At 42.8% G+C, this 20,827-nt stretch overlaps 1 protein-coding gene across 2 annotated transcripts in view; it reads left to right on the top strand.

The window, feature by feature from the left end:
• Positions 1 to 14,744: 14,744 nt before the first annotated feature.
• The window catches only part of CCDC14 (coiled-coil domain containing 14), a 46,066-nt gene continuing 39,983 nt past the window's right edge, over positions 14,745 to 20,827 (top strand). The window contains exon 1 of one of the 2 annotated variants that reach the window (XR_011249574.1): positions 14,745 to 14,983. Coding sequence is in view for 1 of the 2 variants with exons in the window: in XM_069555968.1 (XP_069412069.1) it covers positions 14,810 to 14,983 (174 nt within the window). In the remaining variant the exon portion in view is untranslated. The remainder of the gene's footprint in view (positions 14,984 to 20,827) is intronic. The other variant, XM_069555968.1, reaches the window with a different exon arrangement.

The following is a 20,827-nucleotide window of genomic DNA, read 5'->3' as shown; positions in this document are numbered from 1 at the left end:
TGTGTGGAATTAAGATGTAAAGTTGTTGAGCCGTTACACCTCGATTAACGGAAGATTGGTATTCTTCCCATATGGACACTATGTAAAGTGACTGATGAAACATGGATAGAAAATACATCTCGTGTGAAAGCCAGGCTGTCGGGTTTTCAGAGGTGGAATGTTATCCAGATGCAGTTTTGATGTTCTGTGACTGTTAGGCATTATTTACATGAGCAGCTTTTACATAATCAATCCACGTTTTTACCAGTTTATTTCTCCATTTGTTGTTTTGATGCTAGTTACTTCATTCATTCATTCATTCACCAATGTTTATTGAAGCTAGCTGTATACCAGGGACAAGACTGCCAGGTAAAATACAGAACACTCAGTTGGACAAACAACATTTTTTTAATAGTAATTTCTGTTTTATTCTTTTGCTACACCTGACAACCCTGGCCAGGAACTATGCTGGCTTCTGGGCATATACAAATGAATCATATATGAATTCTGCCTTCAAGGAGCTCACAGTCTAATGTAAAGATAAAACATGAACTTAAAACCACTTTAATGTAAGCGCCCCGCTGCTGCTATGACTGCTAAGTCGTTTCAGTCGTGTCTGACTCTGTGCAACCCCTTCAGGCTTCCCTGTCCCTGGGATTCTCCAGGCAAGAACACTGGAGTGGGTTGCCATTTCCTTCTCCAATGCATGAAAATGAGAAGTGAAAGTGAAGTTGCTCAGTCATGGCCGATTCTTGGCGACCCCATGGACTGCAGCCCACCAGGCTCCTCCGTCCATGGGATTTTCCAGGCAAGAGTACTGGAGTGGAGTGCCATTGCCTTCTCTGTAAGTGCCCTGCTGCTGCTGCTGCTGCTAAGTTGCTTCAGTTGTGTCCGACTCTGTGCGACCCCATACATGGCAGCCCACCAGGCTCCCCCATCCCTGGGATTCTCCAGGCAAGAACACTGGAGTGGGTTACCATTTCCTTCTCCAATGCATGTTAAGTGAAAAGTGAAAGTGAAGTCGTTCAGTTGTGGCCGACTCCTAGAGACCCCGTGGACTGCAGCCCACCAGGCTCCTCTGTCCATGGGATTTTCCAGGCAAGAGTGCTGGAATGGGTGCCATTGCCTTCTCTGTAAGCACCCTAAGAGGCATTAAAAAGCATTTCAGAGATGATTATTGAAGTTTCCACATTAAGGTGCTGACACCATATCCAGATATAATGAGACCCTCTTAGGAAAATCTCCCTGCATGAGCTTAAGACCTTCTGACAAGGTTACCAGATTTTTCTTTCTCCCAGGAAGCCACAAATTTAACAGGCTGTGTGGTTACTGTTCTTAAGGCCAGGTGTGCCCAGGTTGCCTTTCTATCTATAATACTATCCCCTCTTGAAAGTTGTTTTTGTATAAAAACCATGTTGCCTTTTTTATAATACATGCACCTCTCCACTGAATTGGGGAAATTTTCGTTCATTAGTATCTAAATAAATAAAAGAAGACTGTGATGGGATGTCACCACAAGCCCTAGAATGAAACAATAAAAAGGACTGAAACGAATTTACCCCTGTGGTCATCTGGCCACACCTGCAGGGGGTAGGGAACAACTAATTCTCCCTGCTGTTTGCCATCAGCCAGAGTGACCCATCAGTCATATCCACTCTGGAGCCTTCCGTTGTTTGAAAGGCTGAAGCACTGCAGGTGAAACCCTGCACTGTAATTAATCAGGGTTGCTGCTGCTGCTGCTAAGTCGCTTCAGTTGTGTCTGACGCTGTGTGACCCCATAGACGGGGGCCCACTAGGCTCCTCTGTCCCTGGGATTCTCTAGGCAAGAACACTGGAGTGGGTTGCCATTTCCTTCTCCAACGCATGTAAGGGAAAAGTGAAAGAGAAGTCGCTCAGTCGTGCCTGACTCTTAGCAACCTCATGGACTGCAGCCTACCAGGCTCCTCCATCCATGGGATTTTCCAGGCAAGAGTACTGGAGTGGGGTGCCATTGCCTTCAGTGACTATATTTTTTGGGCTCCAAAATCACTGCAGATGGTGATTGCAGCCATGAAATTAAAAGACACATACTCCTTGGAAGGAAAGTTATGACCAACCTAGATAGCATATTCAAAAGCAGAGACATTACTTTGCCAGCAAAGGTCCGTCTAGCCAAGGCTATGGTTTTTCTAGTGGTCATGTATGGATGTGAGAGTTGGACTGTGAAGAAAGCTGAGTGCCGAAGAATTGATGCTTTTGAACTGTGGTGTTGGAGAAGACTCTTGAGAGTCCCTTGGACTGCAAGGAGATCCAACCAGTCCATTCTGAAGGAGATCAGTCCTGAGTGTTCTTTGGAAGGACTGATGCTAAAGCTCAAACTCCAATACATCAGTCACCTCATGCGAAGAGTTGATTCATTGGAAAAGACTCTGATGCTGGGAGGGATTGTGGGCAGGAGGAGAAGGGGATGACAGAGGATGAGATGGCTGGATGGCATCACCAACTGGATGGACATGAGTTTGGGTAGACTCTGGGAGTTGGTGATGGACAGGGAGGCCTGGCGTGCTACAATTCATGGGGTTGCAAAGAGTTGGACACGACTGAGCGACTGAACTGAACTGACTGAGAGAGGGACTAACATCTTTTAACCTGCCTCAGTCTCTCTATTTCTCTTTCACTGTGACCAAAAAATTTTCAATATGATCTTGCCTGGCAGTGAGGAGTGAAGGGGAGCTGAGGGAACAGCCCCAGTTTGAAAGACCCTAAGACAACAAGTTCATAGAATAATAAAAGTTAAAATATCTTTTGTACATTTGAGAAAACAGATTGAAATTAGAAACTAAACCTCAGTAGTCCTGAGCCTAATCCCTGAAGAGTGAGGCTAATGAAACCTCAGCCATCAAAATGAATCCTGAACACAGACATGAAATCATCGGTAGTACTGTAGCCATCAGTTGAGACTCAGCACAACTGGCAATACCAGTGGGGCAGAGTCCATTGCTCATCTTCCAAGCCACCACTTAGTGTCTGCCGTTTTCCTCCTCTCCTGCTCCCAGAGGTGATGCTTCCTCCAGGCTTGATATTACTAAACCAGAGATGTTCATCAGGGACACAGCATATCTCATCTACAGCACATCTCATCTACAGCACATCTCCTGAGTTAACCTGCTGCAGCAGTCACCCCGATGGTGAAAAACAGCCTTCCCGTCTACCTGTGCTATACTGTGTTAATAGTATGAATGATACATTAATGATCACAGCCAGCATTTATTAAGCACTTCCTGTGTGCAAATCACTGTGCACAACACTTTACAGACATTCTCAATTTTTTCTTTATGACCTGACCATACAAAGTCAGTGCTACTATCCCCATTTTATAGATGCAAAACCAGTCTTAGGGAAATTAAGTTATTCATTGTCACTGGTGAGAAGGAATTTGAGTTCAGGTCTGTTTGGTTCCACACTTGTGCTGCCCTGCATGCACAGTGACTATCATAGTTTTCCCCCAGAAACAGCCTCTGAGACAAGAATTTAAATGTATGTAGTTTGTTTGGGAGGCAATCCCAGGAACAGTGGAAGGGGAGTACAGACCGTAACACGGTGAAAGGAAGAAAGCCAGTAGAGACATGTTATCAAGCCAGTTATCCCTGGAGGACTCTGGAGGCAATATAGATCATGCCTCATGGTTACCCAACCTGAGGGCTGAGGAAACTCTCCATCCAGCATCAGCTAAGAGGCATTCACTTTCTGGCATTAACGGCTTGACCAGCTCATGGTCTGAGCTTGCTCCTTTTACTCCAGAAAAATAAAAAGCTCTTATGTAGGAAGTTACAGATGTACACAATAAGCAACCTTTGAAAGCATACGGATGAGGTGCCACCAGCCTCTGCACAAGGCCTTACAGAGACTTTAACGATTATTAGCATTTTGATCACTATTGTTTCCCTCGTAGGGTGAGGGCCAATCCTAGGGGCTGCAGGCAATGAGTGGCTGACACTGTGCTGCTGTAAAATCACAACCTTGACCTTCAAACTGACACACTGTTCCAGACCAGCTACTTTGTGTAGCTTCCCTAGTTGAGATCATTCCAGAGGGGCCCACTTGGTCATTGCTGCCAACAGACCCTTTTCAGACCCATCCCACTGCCCTTCCTATCGTGACCAGAAACATCTGAGTCCTAGCATGACCTCAGTTAAGCTGTCTAATTGAGACCCTTGTAACATATGGTTTGTATGTCTCCTTTAAAAAGAACACCATTCAGGAAGCAATAAAACCAGGATTTTTTGGAAGAAAAAAAGTGGGCTCTCTCATCCTAAATTAAGCTATTTTGATTAAAGAGAAGACTGCAGATATATTTAAAGCTTCAGTAGTAAATGCAAAGTTTATGGCTCAATTCCACTTTCTCTGTGCTCCATGCCCCCTCTCTCCTGGATGCTGTTCAATCAGGCACCTCTCTAGCCCCAGTTAACCAAAAACTTCCAAGACCCCCAGGGCCCCGGAACAGAAGCTGCTGGACACTCAAGTGTGGAAAGCTGAGTTTGAATCATGTAAGAATCGGATTCTTAACCTGAAAATTTTGGAGAGGCTCCTGAATGCCTCTGATAATGTTGTATAAGAATGTTTCATAAATGTGCACATTTGCATTTTTTGAGGAAAAATTTAAAAGCTTCTAGCAAATTCTCAAAATTGTATAGGATTTCAAAAAGTTAAGAACCTTTGTGTTAGAAATAATTACAGAAGTCATCAAATGACTTGAGGAAAAGCAATAGAGCAGTCTCAGATCTTTCCAAGCAGAACTGAGCTCATGTTTCTAAGCTTTAATTTATTATTCAGTTCACAGCCGATTCTTGTTTCCTGGCTACAAATCTTAACTGTGTTTTTAGTTTAGATTTTCATATACTTTGCAACTTTGATGGTTTCCTATAAACTGAAACATGGTTAAACATGAACAAATACTTTCACACTTCAGAGGTGAGCCAACTGGAAAAAGTCATTGGTCCAAGGTACTAAATTACAAAGTACGGCCTAGACCAAGCTGAGTCATTAACCATGATGCTACAGGGACCTAAACTTCCCTATTAGGCTCAAAGGACTGAGTCCTGAATAATTTTGAGTCTTGGGCTTCCCTGGTGATCCAGTGGTTAAGACTCTGCCTTGCAGTACAGAGACATCAATTTGATCCCTGATCTGGGAAGACTCCAGGCTTCCCTTGTGACTCAGCTGGTAAAGAACCCACCAGCAATGCGGGAGACCTGGGTTTGATCCCTGGGTTGGGAAGATCTCCTGGAGAAGGAAAAGGCTACCACTCCAGTATTCTGGCCTGGAGAATTCCAAAGGGGTCAGTAAGAGTCGGACACGACGGAGCAACTTTCACTTTCCCTGGGAAGATTCTACATGCTTTGGAGTAAGTCAGTCCTGGGTTACAACTACTGAAGCCCTTCTACCTAGAGCCTGGGCTGCACAAGAGAAGCCACCACAATGAGAGGTCTGTGCACTGCACCTAGAGAGTAGCCCCTGCTCGCTGCTTCTAGAGAAAGCCCACATGTAGCAATGAAGACCCAGCACAGCCAAACATAAAATAAATGAAAAAAATAATAATCCTGAGTTTCAGAACATGCAAATAGCTGTCAGCCCCAGTGCAACAAAGGAGTCCAAACATTGGTTGGTTCATTTGTTTACTTAACCATTAAAAAATTCCTACTGTGGACACCCCTGGTGGTCCAGTGGCTAAGAATCTGCCTGCCAGTGCAAGGGACTTGGGTTCAATCCCTGGTCTCAGATTCCACATGCCATGGGCAAGTAAGCTTGTGCACCACAACTACTAAAGCCTGTGTGCCTTAGAGCTTGTACATCACAACTAGAGAAAGCCTGAGCACAGCGCAGACCCAGTGCAGCCATAAATAAATAAATAAAGTTCCCACTCTGCACAAGACATGTGCTAGGTATTAGGGATGCTACACTGAATAAGATAAGCTTCTTGCTTTTGTAGAAATGAAATTCTACTTGGGAAGACATCAAGTAACTAATCATGTAAAATAGCTCAGTCGGTAAAGAATCCGCCTGCAATGCAGGAGACTCGGGTTCAATCCCTGGGTTGGGAAGATCCCCTGGAGAAGGGAAAGGCTACCCACTCCAGTATTCTGGCCTGGAGAATTCCATGGACTACCATGAGGTCACAAAGAGTCAGACACGACTGAGTGACTTTCACTTTCAGGCGAAACATGGTGCTAAAACAGCAAAGTACAGGGGCACACTAATTAGGCTGCAAGAGTGGAGCAGAAGGAAAGACTTTCTTGAGAAACTAACCAGAGAGAGAATTCAGGAGACCAAGGCTTCAGTTGCCACAGATGATTGAGAAAAGGTTTCTGTAGCCTATACCTCTCTGCCAAGCTCCAGATTCAAATATCCAGTAGCCTACTTGATATTATTTCTTGTGTGATTCCAATGAACTCCCAATCTACATGCCCCCAAATGAGTTCTTAGTTTGTATTTTTTCATAATAAAATGTTAGGGGGAAATGAGTTCATAAACTTAGCTCCTAAATATGGATCTCTCCCACCACTCATCCAGATACAAAACCTAGAAGCCAAGGTCAATGTAATAAACCTGCCCTTTACCTTACTTCCCAAATTTATCACTAAGTCCTGTTCATTCACTTCCTACGCTTCTCTTGCATCTCCTCTCCATCTCCTGTCACACCTCCCTCTGTCCTAGCTAGAAATGTACTTCCTCTGAACACTACAGTGGCTTTCTTTAAGTCTGATCATGGTAGGAGACAGAAAACACTCTGAACTAAGATTTTAATGGTAATTAAAAAGCTTTACAGAGTTGTGGGTGAGGAAACCAACGAGGAGTGTTGAGACGCCCAGACACTCCCAAACACTAGCAAAGAGAGGGAAATGTTTTATTGCAGCCTGCAGAGAACTGGAGCCCAGTGGCTCCTCTGAGTTGTAGTCTCAGAGAGCCAAGGCATCAGCCAGAATGTGCTAGGAGGGGAGGAATATTCCAGTCTCTCTCCTCTTTCCCTCCTGTCTTCTGCCAGGTGATGCCTATTGATTAAACAAAACCTAAAGTGGAAACCCATTCTGAGTGATGCTGTCCTTAAGAGTGAGTCCCCATGGCACAGAGAAGGGCAGAGAATGGATAGGCAGAAAATGGGGAGATCTATCTATACTGATGATTTCCTTTTCTAAAAACATCCTTTATACTAAGGGCTGGCACTCTTTCTGTAAAGGATAAGGTTGTAAATATTTTAGGCTTTGCAGGCTATAGAGTCTATATTGCTCAATTTTGCAGCTGTAAGACAGAAGCAACCATAAATAATACATAAAAAATGAGTGTGACAGTCTCCCGACAACATTTTATTTATGACACTGAAGTATAATTTTCCTATAATTTCACATCATGAAATATTCTTTTGATTTTTAAAAAACAATTTAAAATGTAAAAACTGCTGACAACTGTACAAAAAAAGGTGGCAGATTGGATGTGGCCAGGGGCTATGGATTGTGGATTCTTGCTCTATGCTGCAGTCAGTAATATTTGTTAAATACCATTCATTTCACTCCATTTTACACTTTTACACATTCCTATTGCCCTTAAACAAAGGTCCGTCTAGTCAAGGCTATGGTTTTTCCTGTGGTCGTGTATGGATGTGAGAGTTGGATGTGAAGAAGGCTGAGTGCCGAAGAATTGATGCTTTTGAACTCTGGTGTTGGAGAAGACTCTTGAGAGTCCCTTGGACTGCAAGGAAATCCAACCAGTCCATTCTGAAGGAGGTCAGTCCTGAGTGTTCTTTGGAAGGACTGATGCTAAAGCTGAAACTCCAGTACTTTGGACACCTCAAGCGAAGAGTTGACTCATTGGAAAAGACTCTGATGCTGGGAGGGATTGGGGGCAGGAGGAGAAGGGGACGACAGAGGATGAGATGGCTGGACGGCATCAATGACTTGAGGGACATGAGTTTGAGTGAACTCTGGGAGTTGGTGATGGACAGGGAGGCCTGGCGTGCTGCAATTCATGGGGTCGCAAAGAGTCAGACACGACTGAGTGACTGAACTGAACTGAACTGATTGCCCTTAGCACAATCCAAATCCTTAATGTGGCCTATAAGAACTCCATAGTCTGACCCCTATATATATGTTTATGCCTGCTGTCAGTACTTGAGCCACAAGTCTGTCTTACTCATCATCATACTGTCTCCACAAGTTTAGAATAGCTTTCTCTCTCCTCTCTATCTAGTTTACTCTTCAGATCTCAACACACTGTGGCAGTACTTGAAATAGCAGAGCAGGGAAGAGGGAGGAGAATTCTGGAAATACTGTGGAATAGGAATCACCAGGAATCTATCTCCCCTCCTAGACCAGAGTTACACTTAGGGAATCTGATGCAATTATTTTGGAACTTCGAAGTCAATTGAAATGTTGAAATTTTTAGGGGGACGGATAGTATGGTAAATTGCAGCTAATTTCAATTTTAGCTCTTAGTACAGTAGCAGCCACGCATGCTTCACTCCCAGTCCAATTCCAGGCAGCCACACATAGGTTCCAGGAGCAGCTTGCACATAGCTTGTGGGAGCCAGGATGGGCAAAAAGCTCCCCATCCTACAAATGTTGGGTATCTGTGCTCTGATCATTGATTGTTGCTTCTGATCACGGAGGTTCAGACTAAGAGGTGGGTAGCCTTTGTTGTTGTACTTCCCTCCATTGTTGGAAGCCCCTCCCCCTCTGGTTGAAGGGACTCACTGGATTTAAAGGACTGGTATCCTTTCTTCTAGAGAAGGCAATGGCAGCCCACTCCAGTCTTCTTGCCTGGAGAACCCCATGGGCAGAGGAGCCTGGAGGGCTACAGTCCATGGGGTTGCAAAGAGTCGGACACGACTAAGTGACTAAACCAAACCATCCTTTCTTCCTCCTTTCATTTTTCTCTTTTTCCTATTTTGAGAGTCTGACAGTAAAGACTGGCATATTCAAAAGCAACAGGATACACAGGGAAAATTAGAACATGACCATACATGCCCAGGGAAACGTGCAGGTTCAGAAAAGCACTGAGGAGACCTTACATTCTGCCAGAGATGGAAAACTGCATCCTGAAATTCAATGGAATCTCAAAGTACTCTGAATAGCCAAAACAGCCTTGAAAGAGAGGAGCAAAGTTGGAAGAGTCACACTTTCTGATTTAAAACTTACTACAAAGCTTCCATCATAAAAACAGTTCAGTGCTGGCATAAAGGCAGATAAATAAACCAATGGAATAGATAGAGAGCCCAGAAATAAACCCTTACATACACAGTCAAATATTTTGGGGGTACCAGGACCATTCAACGGGAAAAGGACAGTCCTTTCAAACAATGATACTAGGAAAACTGGATATCCACATTCAAAAGGATGCATTTGGACCCTTATCTAATATCATTATATAAGAATTAAATAAAAATGGATCAAAGACCCAGATAAATGTAAGACTTAAAATATAGAAATGTTAGAGGAAAACACAGGGCAAATCTTCATGACACGGATATGCCAATGATTTCTTGGATGTGACAGCAAAAACATAGGTAAGGAAAGAAAAGAAAGGGAAAAATTGGAAATTTCATGAAAATAAACAATTTTATATATCAAGAGACAATATCAACAGAGTAAAAAGACAAATCACAGAATAAGAGAAAATATTTGCAAATCATATATATATAACAAGAGATTAATATCCAAAATATGCACAGAACTCCTAAAAATCAACAACAAAAATACAACAACTCAACTTTTAAAAAGGCAAAGGCCTTGAACAGACATTTCTCCAAAGAAAATATGTGGATGGCCAATAAGCATATGAAAAGATGCTCAACAATATTAATCATTCAGTTCAGTTCAGTCACTCAGTAGTGTCTGAATCTTTGTGACCCCATGGACTGCAGCATGCCAGGCTTCCCTGTCCACTGCCAACCCCTGGAGCTTGTTCAAACTCATGTCCATTGAGTCGGTGATACCATCCAACCATCTCATCCTCTGTCGTCCCCTTCTCCTCCCACCTTCAGTCTTTCCCAGCATCAGAGTCTTTTCCAATGAGTCAGTTCTTTGCATCAGGTGGCCAAAGTATTGGAACGTCAGCTTCAGTATCAGTCCTTCCAATGAATATTCAGAACTGATTTCCTTTAGGATGTACTGGTTTGATCTCCTTGCAGTCCAAAGGACCCTCAAGAGTCTTCTCCAACACCACAGTTCAAAAGCATCATTTCTTTGGTGGTCAGCTTTCACTATAGTCCAACTCTCACATCCATACATGACCACTGGAAAAACAGCTTTGAATAGACAGACCTTTGTTGGTAAAGTGATGTCTCTGCTTTTTAGTATGCTGTCTAGGTTGGTCATAACTTTTCTTCCAAGGAGCAAGTGTCTTTTAATTTCATGGCTGCAGTCACCATCTGCAGTGATTTTGGAGCCCCCCCAAAATAAAGTCTCTCACTGTTTTCATTGTTTCCCCATCTATTTGACATGAAGTGATGGGACTGGATGCCATGATCTTAGCTTTTTGAATGCTGAGTTTTAAGCCAACTTTTTCATTCTCCTCTTTCACCTTCATCAAGAGGCTCTTTAGTTCTTATTCACTTTCTGCCATAAGGGTGGTGTCATCTGCATATCTGAGGTTTATTGATATTTCTCCCAGCAATCTTGATTCCAGCTTGTGCTTCATCCAGCCCAGCATTTCACATGATGCACTCTGCATAGAAGTTAAATAAGCAGGGTGACAATATACAGCATTGACAAACTCCTTTCCCAATTTGGAACCAGTCTGTTGTTCCATGTCCAATTTTAACTGTTGCTTCTTGACTTACATACAGATTTCTCAGGCGGCAGGTAAGGTGGTCTGGTATTCCCCTCTCTTGAAGAATTTTCCACGATTTGTTGTGATCCACACAGTCAAAGGCTTTGGCATAGTCAATAAAGCAGAAGTAGATGTTTTTCTGGAACTCTCTTGCTTTTTCCATGATCCAGCGGGTGTTGGCAATTTGATCTCTGGTTCCTCTGCCTTTCTAAATCCAGCTTGAACATCTGGAAGTTCACGGTTCACATACTGTTGAAGTCTGGCTTGGAGAATTTTGAGCATTACTTTGCTAGCATCTGAGGTGAGTGCAGTTATGCAGTACTTCGAACATTCTTTGGTATTGCCTTTCTTTGGAATTGGAATGAAAACTGACCTTTTCCAGTCCTGTGGTCACTGCTGAGTTTTCCAAATTTGCTGACATATTGAGTGCAGCACTTTCACAGCATCATCTTTCAGGACTTTAAATAGCTCAACTGGAATTCCATCACCTCCACTAGGTTTGTTCGTGGTGATGGTGGGCCTTCCTAAGGCCCACTTGACTTCCCATTCCAGGATGTCTGGCTCTAGGTGAGTGATCACACCATCATGATTATCTGGGTCATGAAGGTCTTCTTTGTATAGTTCGTCTGTGTATTCTTGTCACCTCTTCTTAATATCTTCAGCTTCTGTTAAGGTCCATACCATTTCTGTCCTTTATTGTGCCCATCTTTGCATGAAAACTTCCCTTGGTATCTCTAATTTTCTTGAAGGGATCTCTAGTCTTCCCCATTCTATTGTTTTTCTCTATGTCTTTGCATTGTTCACTGAGGAAGGCTTTCTTATCTCTCCTTGCTATTCTTTGGAACCTTGCATTCAAATGGTATGTTTTTCCTTTTATCCTTGCCTTTACCGTCTCTTCTTTTCTCAGCTGCTTATAAAGCCTCCTCCATTAATCATTAGGCATATTCAAATCAAAATTACAGTGAAAGACTACCTCCCACCAATTAGGATGGCCTTGTAGCTCAGTTGGTAAAGAATCTGCCTGCAATGCAGGATACCCAGGTTTGATCCCTGGGTCAGTAAGATCCCCTGGAGAAGGGAATGGCAATTCACTCCAGTCTTCTTGCCTGGAGAATCCCATGGACAGAGGAACCTGGCAGGCTACAGTCCATGGGGTCGCTAGAGTCAGACATGACTTAGCAACTAAACCACCACCACCACCATTAAAAAAAAAAAGAAAATAACAAGTGTTGGGGAGAACGTGGGAAAATTGGAACCCTTGTGCACTGTTGGTGGGAATGTAAAATGGTGCAGCCGTTGTGGAAAAGAGTATGGTGGTTCGTCAAAAAGTTTAATAATAAAACTATCATATGATCCAGTAGTTCTGGGTATATACCCAAAAGAATTGAAAGCAGAGTCTGGAAAAGATACTAGTACACCCATGTTTATAGCAACAATATTTATCACAATAGCTAAAATTTTGAAGCAACCTGAGTCCATCAAGAGATAGATGGATAGATAAATGTGGCACATACATACAATGGAATATTGTTTAGCTTCAAAAAGAAAGGAAATTTTGATACATGCTACAACATTGATAAACCTTGAAGACAAGTAAAGTATGCCAGTCACAACAGGGCAATTACCATGTGATCCCACATTTATCTGTCCATCAGGGACTGGAGGATGGGTGAATGGGATTCATTGTTTGATGGCTGCAGTATTTTAGTTTTACAAGATGAAGAGTTCTGGAGAGGTATGGTGGTGATGCGCACAATATTACAATGTATTTACAGCTACTGAATTGTACACTTAATATTGCTTCAGATGGCAAATTTTATGATTTGTCTATTTTTCGACAAGAAAAAATTTTTATTAAAAAAAAGCAACAGGAACTATTATCTTAAAAACTTATAAAGAGGTAAAAACCCCAATGAAACAAACAAAAATGGATGGGAGAAGCATAAAATTCCAAAGATTAGGGAAATGACCATCAGGCAGCCATTTTGTAATTGTAGGTTAACAAACAACGTTGATGAGATATTAAAACACTCATGTGTCAGCAATACATATCCTATTACATTGTAACTGTAATATATTTGTATGTTACTCACTTGCTCCTTGGTTACCATGGGATTATTGTTGTTGGTTGTTTAGTTGGTAAGTCCTGTCCAACATCTTTGCGACCCCATGGACTGTAGCCCATCAGCCTCCTCTGTCCATGGGAATTCCCAGGCAAGAATATCTGAGTGGGTTGCCATTTCCTCCTCCAGGGGACCCTCCTCACTCAGGGATTAAACTGGATTTCTCCTGCATTGCAGGCAGATTCTTGACTGCTGAGCCACTGGGGAAGCCCATAGCTTAGCCTGCTGCTGCTGCTGCTGCTGCTGCCGCGTCGCTTTAGTCGTGTCCGACTCTATGAGACGCCATAGACGGCAACCTACCAAGCTCCCTGTCCCTGGTATTCTCCAGGCAAGAACACTGGAGTGGGTTGCCATTTCCTTCTCCAATGCATGAAAGCGAAAAGTGAAAGTGAGTCACTCAGTCGTGTCTGACTCTTCATTATTGCATGGACTGCAGCCTACCAGGCTCCTCTGTCCATGGGATTTTCCAGGAAGAGTACTGGAGTGGGGTGCCATTGCCTTCTCCTATAGCTTAGCCTAGCCTACATTAGCCTACATTAAACATGCTCAAACACAGTGCACTGTCCTCACGTTGTGGCTGGCTAGGAACTGAGGCTCCCTAAGATGCCCAGCATCAAGAGAGAGTATCTTACCTCATATCACTAGGCTGGGAAAAGATCAAAATCCAAAATTAAAAGCACAGTTTCTACTGAACACATATTGCTTTCACACCATCATAAAGCTGAAAAGTCCCTAGCTGGACCATCATAAATGGGGACTGTCTGTATGTAGTTGGAAAAAGTCTAGAAGGGAATGTACCAATCTAGTGGGATCATGAGTTTTATTTCTTTATCTGTGTTTCCTAAAATAAGCCTGTATTAATTAGGAAAAATCAGTATAAGTTTTGAAAATCAACTAAGCAAAAACTGAAAACAGTCGAATATGTTAAACACTTTATAGGATATATGAAGAGGGAAGAGAGAGTTCTCCTCAGTTTAATCTAATTCAAAGCCAAATTTATCAAATGTCTAGTTTCGCCAAATCACTCAGTACAAGTGTGCAATATATTGTTACATAGATTTCAGTTTTTGGATTATTTTAATTGTAATTAGGACTTGCAAGATGTAGATCTTTTTCTTTCTTACTTCAAAATGAAATAAGTTGGGTTTTCTCTCCAGCTCGATTTAAAACATTAACCCCAAACGCAATACCTTAAAAACAAAGACATTTCCATTAAAATTCGTGCAGCACGCCAATGGTAAGAATACTGTGCTATTCTTTGTTAACAGTGATTACCTCCACTGAAGAAACAACTATGCCTGGAAGTAAAACTAAAATCGCAGCTAATGAGCACGATTATTAGGCCACAGAATAAAAAAATCTTAAATTGCTATCAGAATCACACAAAGAAAACAGGGCGTAGGATTGATGTTTATTGATTACCAAGAACAAAAACATTCAAAACGGTATTCAAAACACCAACTAAAAATACAGGGTCAAAATCCAGAGACAGTGCAATTCCTCTGAAACCTATTGGCCTTCTACCGTAGTCCCTTCCTCTGGTCTTGGCGGGTCCCCGTTGCCACTTCTCCTAGCAGATGCAGGACAAGGGCTCTCCCTCCAGTGGAAGCCCTCGCGGCAGCAAACTCAGGTCTCCCAGGTGATCGTGGATTCTGGTCAGCCCAGGTCTCCCGCTCCTCGTCCCGCCCTTCTCCGCCCCGCCCCTCTCGGCCCCGCCCCTCTCACCCCCCCACCCCCGCCCCTCTCGGCCCCGCCCCGCCCAGGACCCGCAGCGTTCGCCGGCGTTCTGTGGACTTCTCTCACCCTGCAGCCGAGTGTGACGAGCCGGGGCCGGGAGGGGTCTATTGCGCAAACCCAAGGCGCCGTGCGGTGGGTCGGAGAAAGGTTCTGGTTGCGCGCCCGGGACTATGAGGCGCAGCATCTGGCGGGCTCCTTCCCGGAAGCGGAAGCTCGAGGGGCGGGCCAAGGGCGGTCGGGAGTCGGCGGCGGTTAATTCCTTTTATCTTGCGGCTTTGTTTCACTCCGTTTGGACTTTTCTGAAGCTGCGAGAGATGGTCAGGTCTGGATCTCGACCGGGCCAGGTGAGGTCTGCGGACCTGAGGCGTCCACTGTGGGGGTGGAGAGGGACGGAGGTAGTCCCCGGGCCTGGAGAAGTGGAAAGCCCCCTTTAAAAAAATAAAGAGTGCTGCCGCGTTAAAAAATGCCGCGACAGGAGACGAGGCGGAGGGTGGGTGTGCGTACCTAATCTTAACGCCCTAACACAGTTGTTCTGCCTGTAGATGTTGATTCTGTTTTAATCGTTGTGGTCCAAGTGAGCGCTGGCTTTGGTGTGGTCCCCGGGTTCGAGTCCAGCCTCAGCCGCTGGGTGCGTGACTTACCCTCTCGAAGCCTCACGACGTTGTTACATCAACTCCAGGTTCCCAGCTTTTCCAACGAGAGCTGCTATTAGCTGGTTTTCCGTCACAGTTGCTGGTATTTTACTACTAGTTTTAAAAAGTCTCCCAGTTAGTGTCCCTGCACTTAGACTTATTCTTCTCAATTGCACACCCCCTCATCAATTCTCTGCTAAAAATCCAACTCTGGAACTACCCCCCCGCCCCAATATAAAAATCTCAGTTCTTTGACCTGTCAACACAGCCATTTTTCGACGTGGCCAGTGCATTCCCTACCAGCCCCCACCTCCATCCCAGGAATATCCCGCGCTCTTCAGCTATTTCTTCCACAGCGCCCTGAGTGCCCCTGTTCTTTCAGGCTTCTGTGCCTTTGCATTTTGTTCTGCCTAGAATGATGTCCTTCTCTCCTGAAATCTCCACTTTTCATCTCCTGTCCCTTCAGCTCAAGTACCGCTTCTAGAAGCCTTGGCTGTCAACGTTTACATTGTTTGGGTGTCCTCAGTTTTGTGCCCTTACTGAAATCCAGGCTAGAGACGTTGTTCTCTTCCTATGCTGCTGCTGCTGCTAAGTCGCTTCAGTCGTGTCCGACTCTGTGCCACCCCATAGACAGCGGCCCACCAGGCTCCCCTGTCCCTGGGATTCTCTAAGCAGTTTATCTCTATCTTTTCAGGTAATCAATTAGTCAACCAATAGGAATCAATCAAGCCTTACACAGACCCTCTACTTAGAGTGATCTTACGCCTCCTTAAGTGTAACCATACTATCCTTCTTTCCCCTTAGATTTTTCCTTTTATTTATCAACTCACTTTTAATGCTCTCTCCCCTATTAATGTGAATCTTACACTTTTCCCCAAGGCTTGGCTCAAGACTTTCTTCATGAATGCTTCCAGACCAGTCCCACCCTTGTTCTTTATTTTATGTTGAATGAACTCAAACTTGGTGCAGTCAGCAAGTGGGGAAAACATGGTTTTTGTAGTCATAGTCACCTACCAATTCAGAATCCAATTCTACCACTACTGTCATAGTGATAGTAAGCAAAGTACTTTTTACCTCTCTGAGATTTCTTTTTCTTATCTACAAAGTAGGTGTAATATGCTGCCTTAAAGAATTGGGGAGAGTAAGTGAGAGAGTCTGGTAAAACATCTATGGCATAAATTGTGCAACACAATGTAGTCCCCTTAAAAATAGTTTATTACTGTCAATGATGATAATCACAGCTAACGTTTGGGTAGCACTTACGTGACAGGTACTATTCTATGTGCTTACATATGCTGCTGCTGCTAAGTCGCTTCAGTCGTGTCTGACTCTGTGCGACCCCATAGATGGCAGCCTACCAGGCTCCTCTGTCCCTGGGATTCTCCAGGCAAGAACACTGGAGTGGGTTGCCATTTCCTTCTCCAGTACATGAAAGTGAAAAGTGAAAGTGAAGTCACTCAGTCATGTGCGACTCTTTGCGACCCCATGGACTGTAGCCAAGCTCCTCCGTTTCCATGGGATTTTCCAGCAAGAGTACTGGAGTGGGTTGCCATTTATTCTCATTTCATCTTCACAATAGGCTTAGGAAGTAGATAATAATCCTCATTTTAAAAATGAAGAAGTTGAGGGATGCAGAGTTCAGATAACTTCTCTAGTTACACAGCTGGTTAGCAGTGGAGACAGGCTTTAGACCCACATAGTTAGTGCAGGAATCCATTTAAACATCTGCTCTTAGGTGTATGACTCTGAACAAGCCAGCTTTCTGAAATTTAGGTTCCTACCTCACAGAAATAATAACTAACAGGGGGTTGATAAGTGGAAATGAAAGGCTTTGAACACTAAATTTTTCCACAAATATAATTTTATCTTGCACTTGTTGGTAGGAGATACAGCTCCTAAGAGGTACTTATGTTTTTCTCAAATAATAAAGTAAAAAGTTTCTTTTTAATACTTAGTGGAAGTAAATGTAGGATAAAATGAACATTCTCTTATGTATTAACATTTGGGGCACTTGTTTTGAAAAGTGTTTTGCAGTTTGTATCTAGGGGCACTAAAGCCATTAAACAAATGAATAACTTTTTATCAAATAATTAAGCTTTCAATCCTGAATATGAAAAGGTATTTCCAGTATATGAAAAGATTTATTTCAGATTTGTATTTTAACTGGAAAATATGAAGCACACCAAGGGCACATTATATTACTTCCATTTAAAGAAATAGTATACAACTGTTAAAAAAAATTTGAACTTTGTTAATATGGAAAAGGATTTGAAAGTAAAAACACAAGACTCAAAATTTCAACTGTCTAGTCATGATGACTAAATAATCCATATGAAGCCTCAGTAGCAAACAGCACAGCTAGTGCCTAGATCTTGGTTTCTATTAATAAATACTGTTGTCTACGGAAAGGAATCACTACTTTTTGGGGAAATGGTCAACTCTAGGGTTGGGGCCTGGATATATCAAAGTAAAAAGCTGCACAGCTTTTCACAATTAACACTGAAAAGTCAACTTATGGAATGAGGAAAAATATTTAAAACTGCGTATCTGATAAAAGGTTCATAATCGTAATATACAAGGAACTCCTACAATTCAGTAGCATACATAGGCAAGGGATCTGAATAGGCATTTCTTCAAAGAAGACATATAGATGGTCAGCAAGTATATGGAAAGATGCTCAATATCACTAATTGGGGGAATGCAAATCAAAGCTACAGCGAGATATCACCTCACACCTGTTGGGATGGCTATCATAAAAACCAATCCAGAAGATAACTAGTGTTGATGAGGATATGGAGACATTTGAACCCTTGTACACTGTTCATGGGAATGTCAGGGTGCAGCTGTTATGAAAAATCATGAAATTTCCTATAAAATTAAAAGAATTGTTACGTGATCCAGCATTCTCACTTTGAGTTAAAAATAGGATCTTAAGAGATATTTGCACTCACATGTTCATTATAACATTCACAATGGCTAAGATGTGATAACAACCTACATGTCCATTTATGGATTAGTGGATACACAATGGAATATTATTCAGCCTTTAAAAAGGAAGGAAATCATGCTGTATGCAACATGAGTGGATCTTAAGGATACTTTGCTAAGTGAAATAAGCCACTTGAGTTCAGTCATTCAGTCGTGTCCAACTCTTGGGGACCCCATGAACCGCAGCACGCCAGGCCTCCCTGTCCACCAACTGCTGGAGTCTACCCAAACCCATGTCCATTGAGTCGGTGATGCCATCCAACCATCTCATCCTCTGTCATCCCCTTCTCAATCTTTCCCAGCATCAGGGTCTTTTCCAATGAGTCAGCTCTTTGCATCAGGTGGCCAACATATTGGAGTTTCAGCTTCAACATCAGTCCTTCTAATGAATACCCAGGACTGATCTCCTTTAGGATGGACTGTTTGGATCTCCTTACAGTCCAAGTGACTCTCAAGAGTCTTCTCCAACACCACAGTTCAAAAGCATCAATTCTTCAGTGTTCAGCTTTCTTTATAGTCCAACTCTCACATCCATACACGACCACTGGAAAAACCTGCCTTGACTAGACAGACCTCTGTTGGCAAAGTAATGTCTAAGCTTTTTAAAATGCTGTCTAGGTTGGTCATAACTTTCCTTCCAAGGATTAAGTGTCTTTTAATTTCATGGCTGCAGTCACCATCTGCAGTGATTTTGGAGCCCCTCAAAATAAAGTCAGCCACTGTTTCCCCATCTATTTGCCATGAAGTGATGGGACCAGATGCCATGATCTTAGTGTTCTGAATGTTGAGCTTTAAGCCAACTTTTTCATTCTCCTCTTTTACTTTCAAGAGGCTCTTTAGTTATTCACTTTCTGCCATAAGGGTAGTGTCATCTGCATCATTCCCCTTATATGCTGCTGCTGTTGCTGCTGCTAAGTCGCTTCAGTCGTGTCTGACTCTGTGCATCCCCATAGATGGCAGCCCACCAGGCTCCCCCGTCCCTGGGATTCTCCAGGCAAGAACACTGGAGTGGGTTGCCATTTCCTTCTCCAATGCATGAAAGTGAAAAGTGAAAGTGAAGTCACTGAGTCGTGTCCAACTCTCAGCGATCCCATGGACTGCAGCCCACCAGGCTCTTCCATCTGTGGGATTTTCCAAGAATACTGGAGTCCCCTTATATGAGGTATCTAAAATAGCTAGACTCATAAAAACATTAAGTAGGGTGGTTGTTGCCAGGGGCAGGAGGGAGAGAAATGGAGAGATGCTATTCAGTGGGCATAAAGTTTTAGTTATGTACAATGAGTAAGCTCTGTTGGATTTATGAGATAGATCTAAGAGATCTGCTGTAAACATGTGGAAGTGAAGTGAAAGTGAAGTCACTCAGTCATGTCTGGCTCTTCAACCCCATGGTATGTAACCTGCCAGGCTCCTCCATCCATGGGATTTTCCAGGCAAGAATACTGGAATGGGTTGCCATTTCCTTCTCCAGGCGATCTTCTTAATCCAGGAATGGAACCCAGGTCTCCCACACTGAAGGCAGACTCTTTACCATCTGAGCCATCAGGGAATCTCATAAACATGATACTACAGTTAACAATTGATGTACACTTAAAATTTGTTGAGGGTAGATTTCATGTTACCGCAATGGGGAGAAAAACAAGGTTGGGGGCGGGGGGACCTGGAGATCTTTACTGTAAGGAATGGCTCAAAAATAATGGTGATGTTGAAATGATATAGGGGGTGGTTTGAAAAGACTCCTATTGGCAGAATCTGGGACAGTTTGACCATTAATATAATCATAAGAATCCATTAAAAAGGAATCAATGAGTCCATACTAGCAAACGAAGTACTTCAACGAAGTACTTCACCAAGGTTGAATGCCAACTAATAAATCTAGAATGAATGACGTAAGTTAGAAAAATCACTATTTGACAAATGATTAAGGTAAGATTCCTCAATGAATGCTATTGGATGAAAGTTTGATGAATAGAATGTCTGCATAATCTTCAAGTATCTCCCCACAAAATGCTTAATATTTACAAAGGTAAAAATAGTAACCTGGTGAAAAATCTGGCAGGCACCACCTTAAATAATCAAACTTTACATCCCTAGTAATGGGACAAACGTAACACATGCCTGCTCATACAGTATTGAGATCCTTTTTATGGTATTCCTGCCAAAAAAGCACAACCTGAACCTAATCAAGGGGAAGCAGACAAGTCTAAATGTTTACCAGAGGGACATTCTACCAAAGTAACTGCTCATATTCTTTGAATATGTCAAGGCTGTAAAAGACAATGAATGACACCTCTAGGAACTGTTCCGAGTAAAGGAGACTAAAGAGATACGACTGCTTAAAATGCTTCGTATGATCCTGGATTTATGGGATAAGGGCCATATATATATATATATATTTTAATGTAAAGGACAGTATTTTGATAATTGGTAAAATGAATAAGATCTGTAGATTAGATTATAGTATGGTTTCACTGTTAATTTCCTGATTTTGATCATTTGGTTTTATGAGAGAGTGACCTTGTCCTTAGGAAATATTTAGGAGTAAATACTTAAATATAAAGGAGTATCATG

The sequence above is a fragment of the Ovis canadensis genome, chromosome 1 (assembly GCF_042477335.2).
Source record: "Ovis canadensis isolate MfBH-ARS-UI-01 breed Bighorn chromosome 1, ARS-UI_OviCan_v2, whole genome shotgun sequence".
NCBI classification, from domain to species: domain Eukaryota; kingdom Metazoa; phylum Chordata; class Mammalia; order Artiodactyla; family Bovidae; genus Ovis; species Ovis canadensis.
This window is presented reverse-complemented; position numbering and strand designations above follow the sequence as displayed.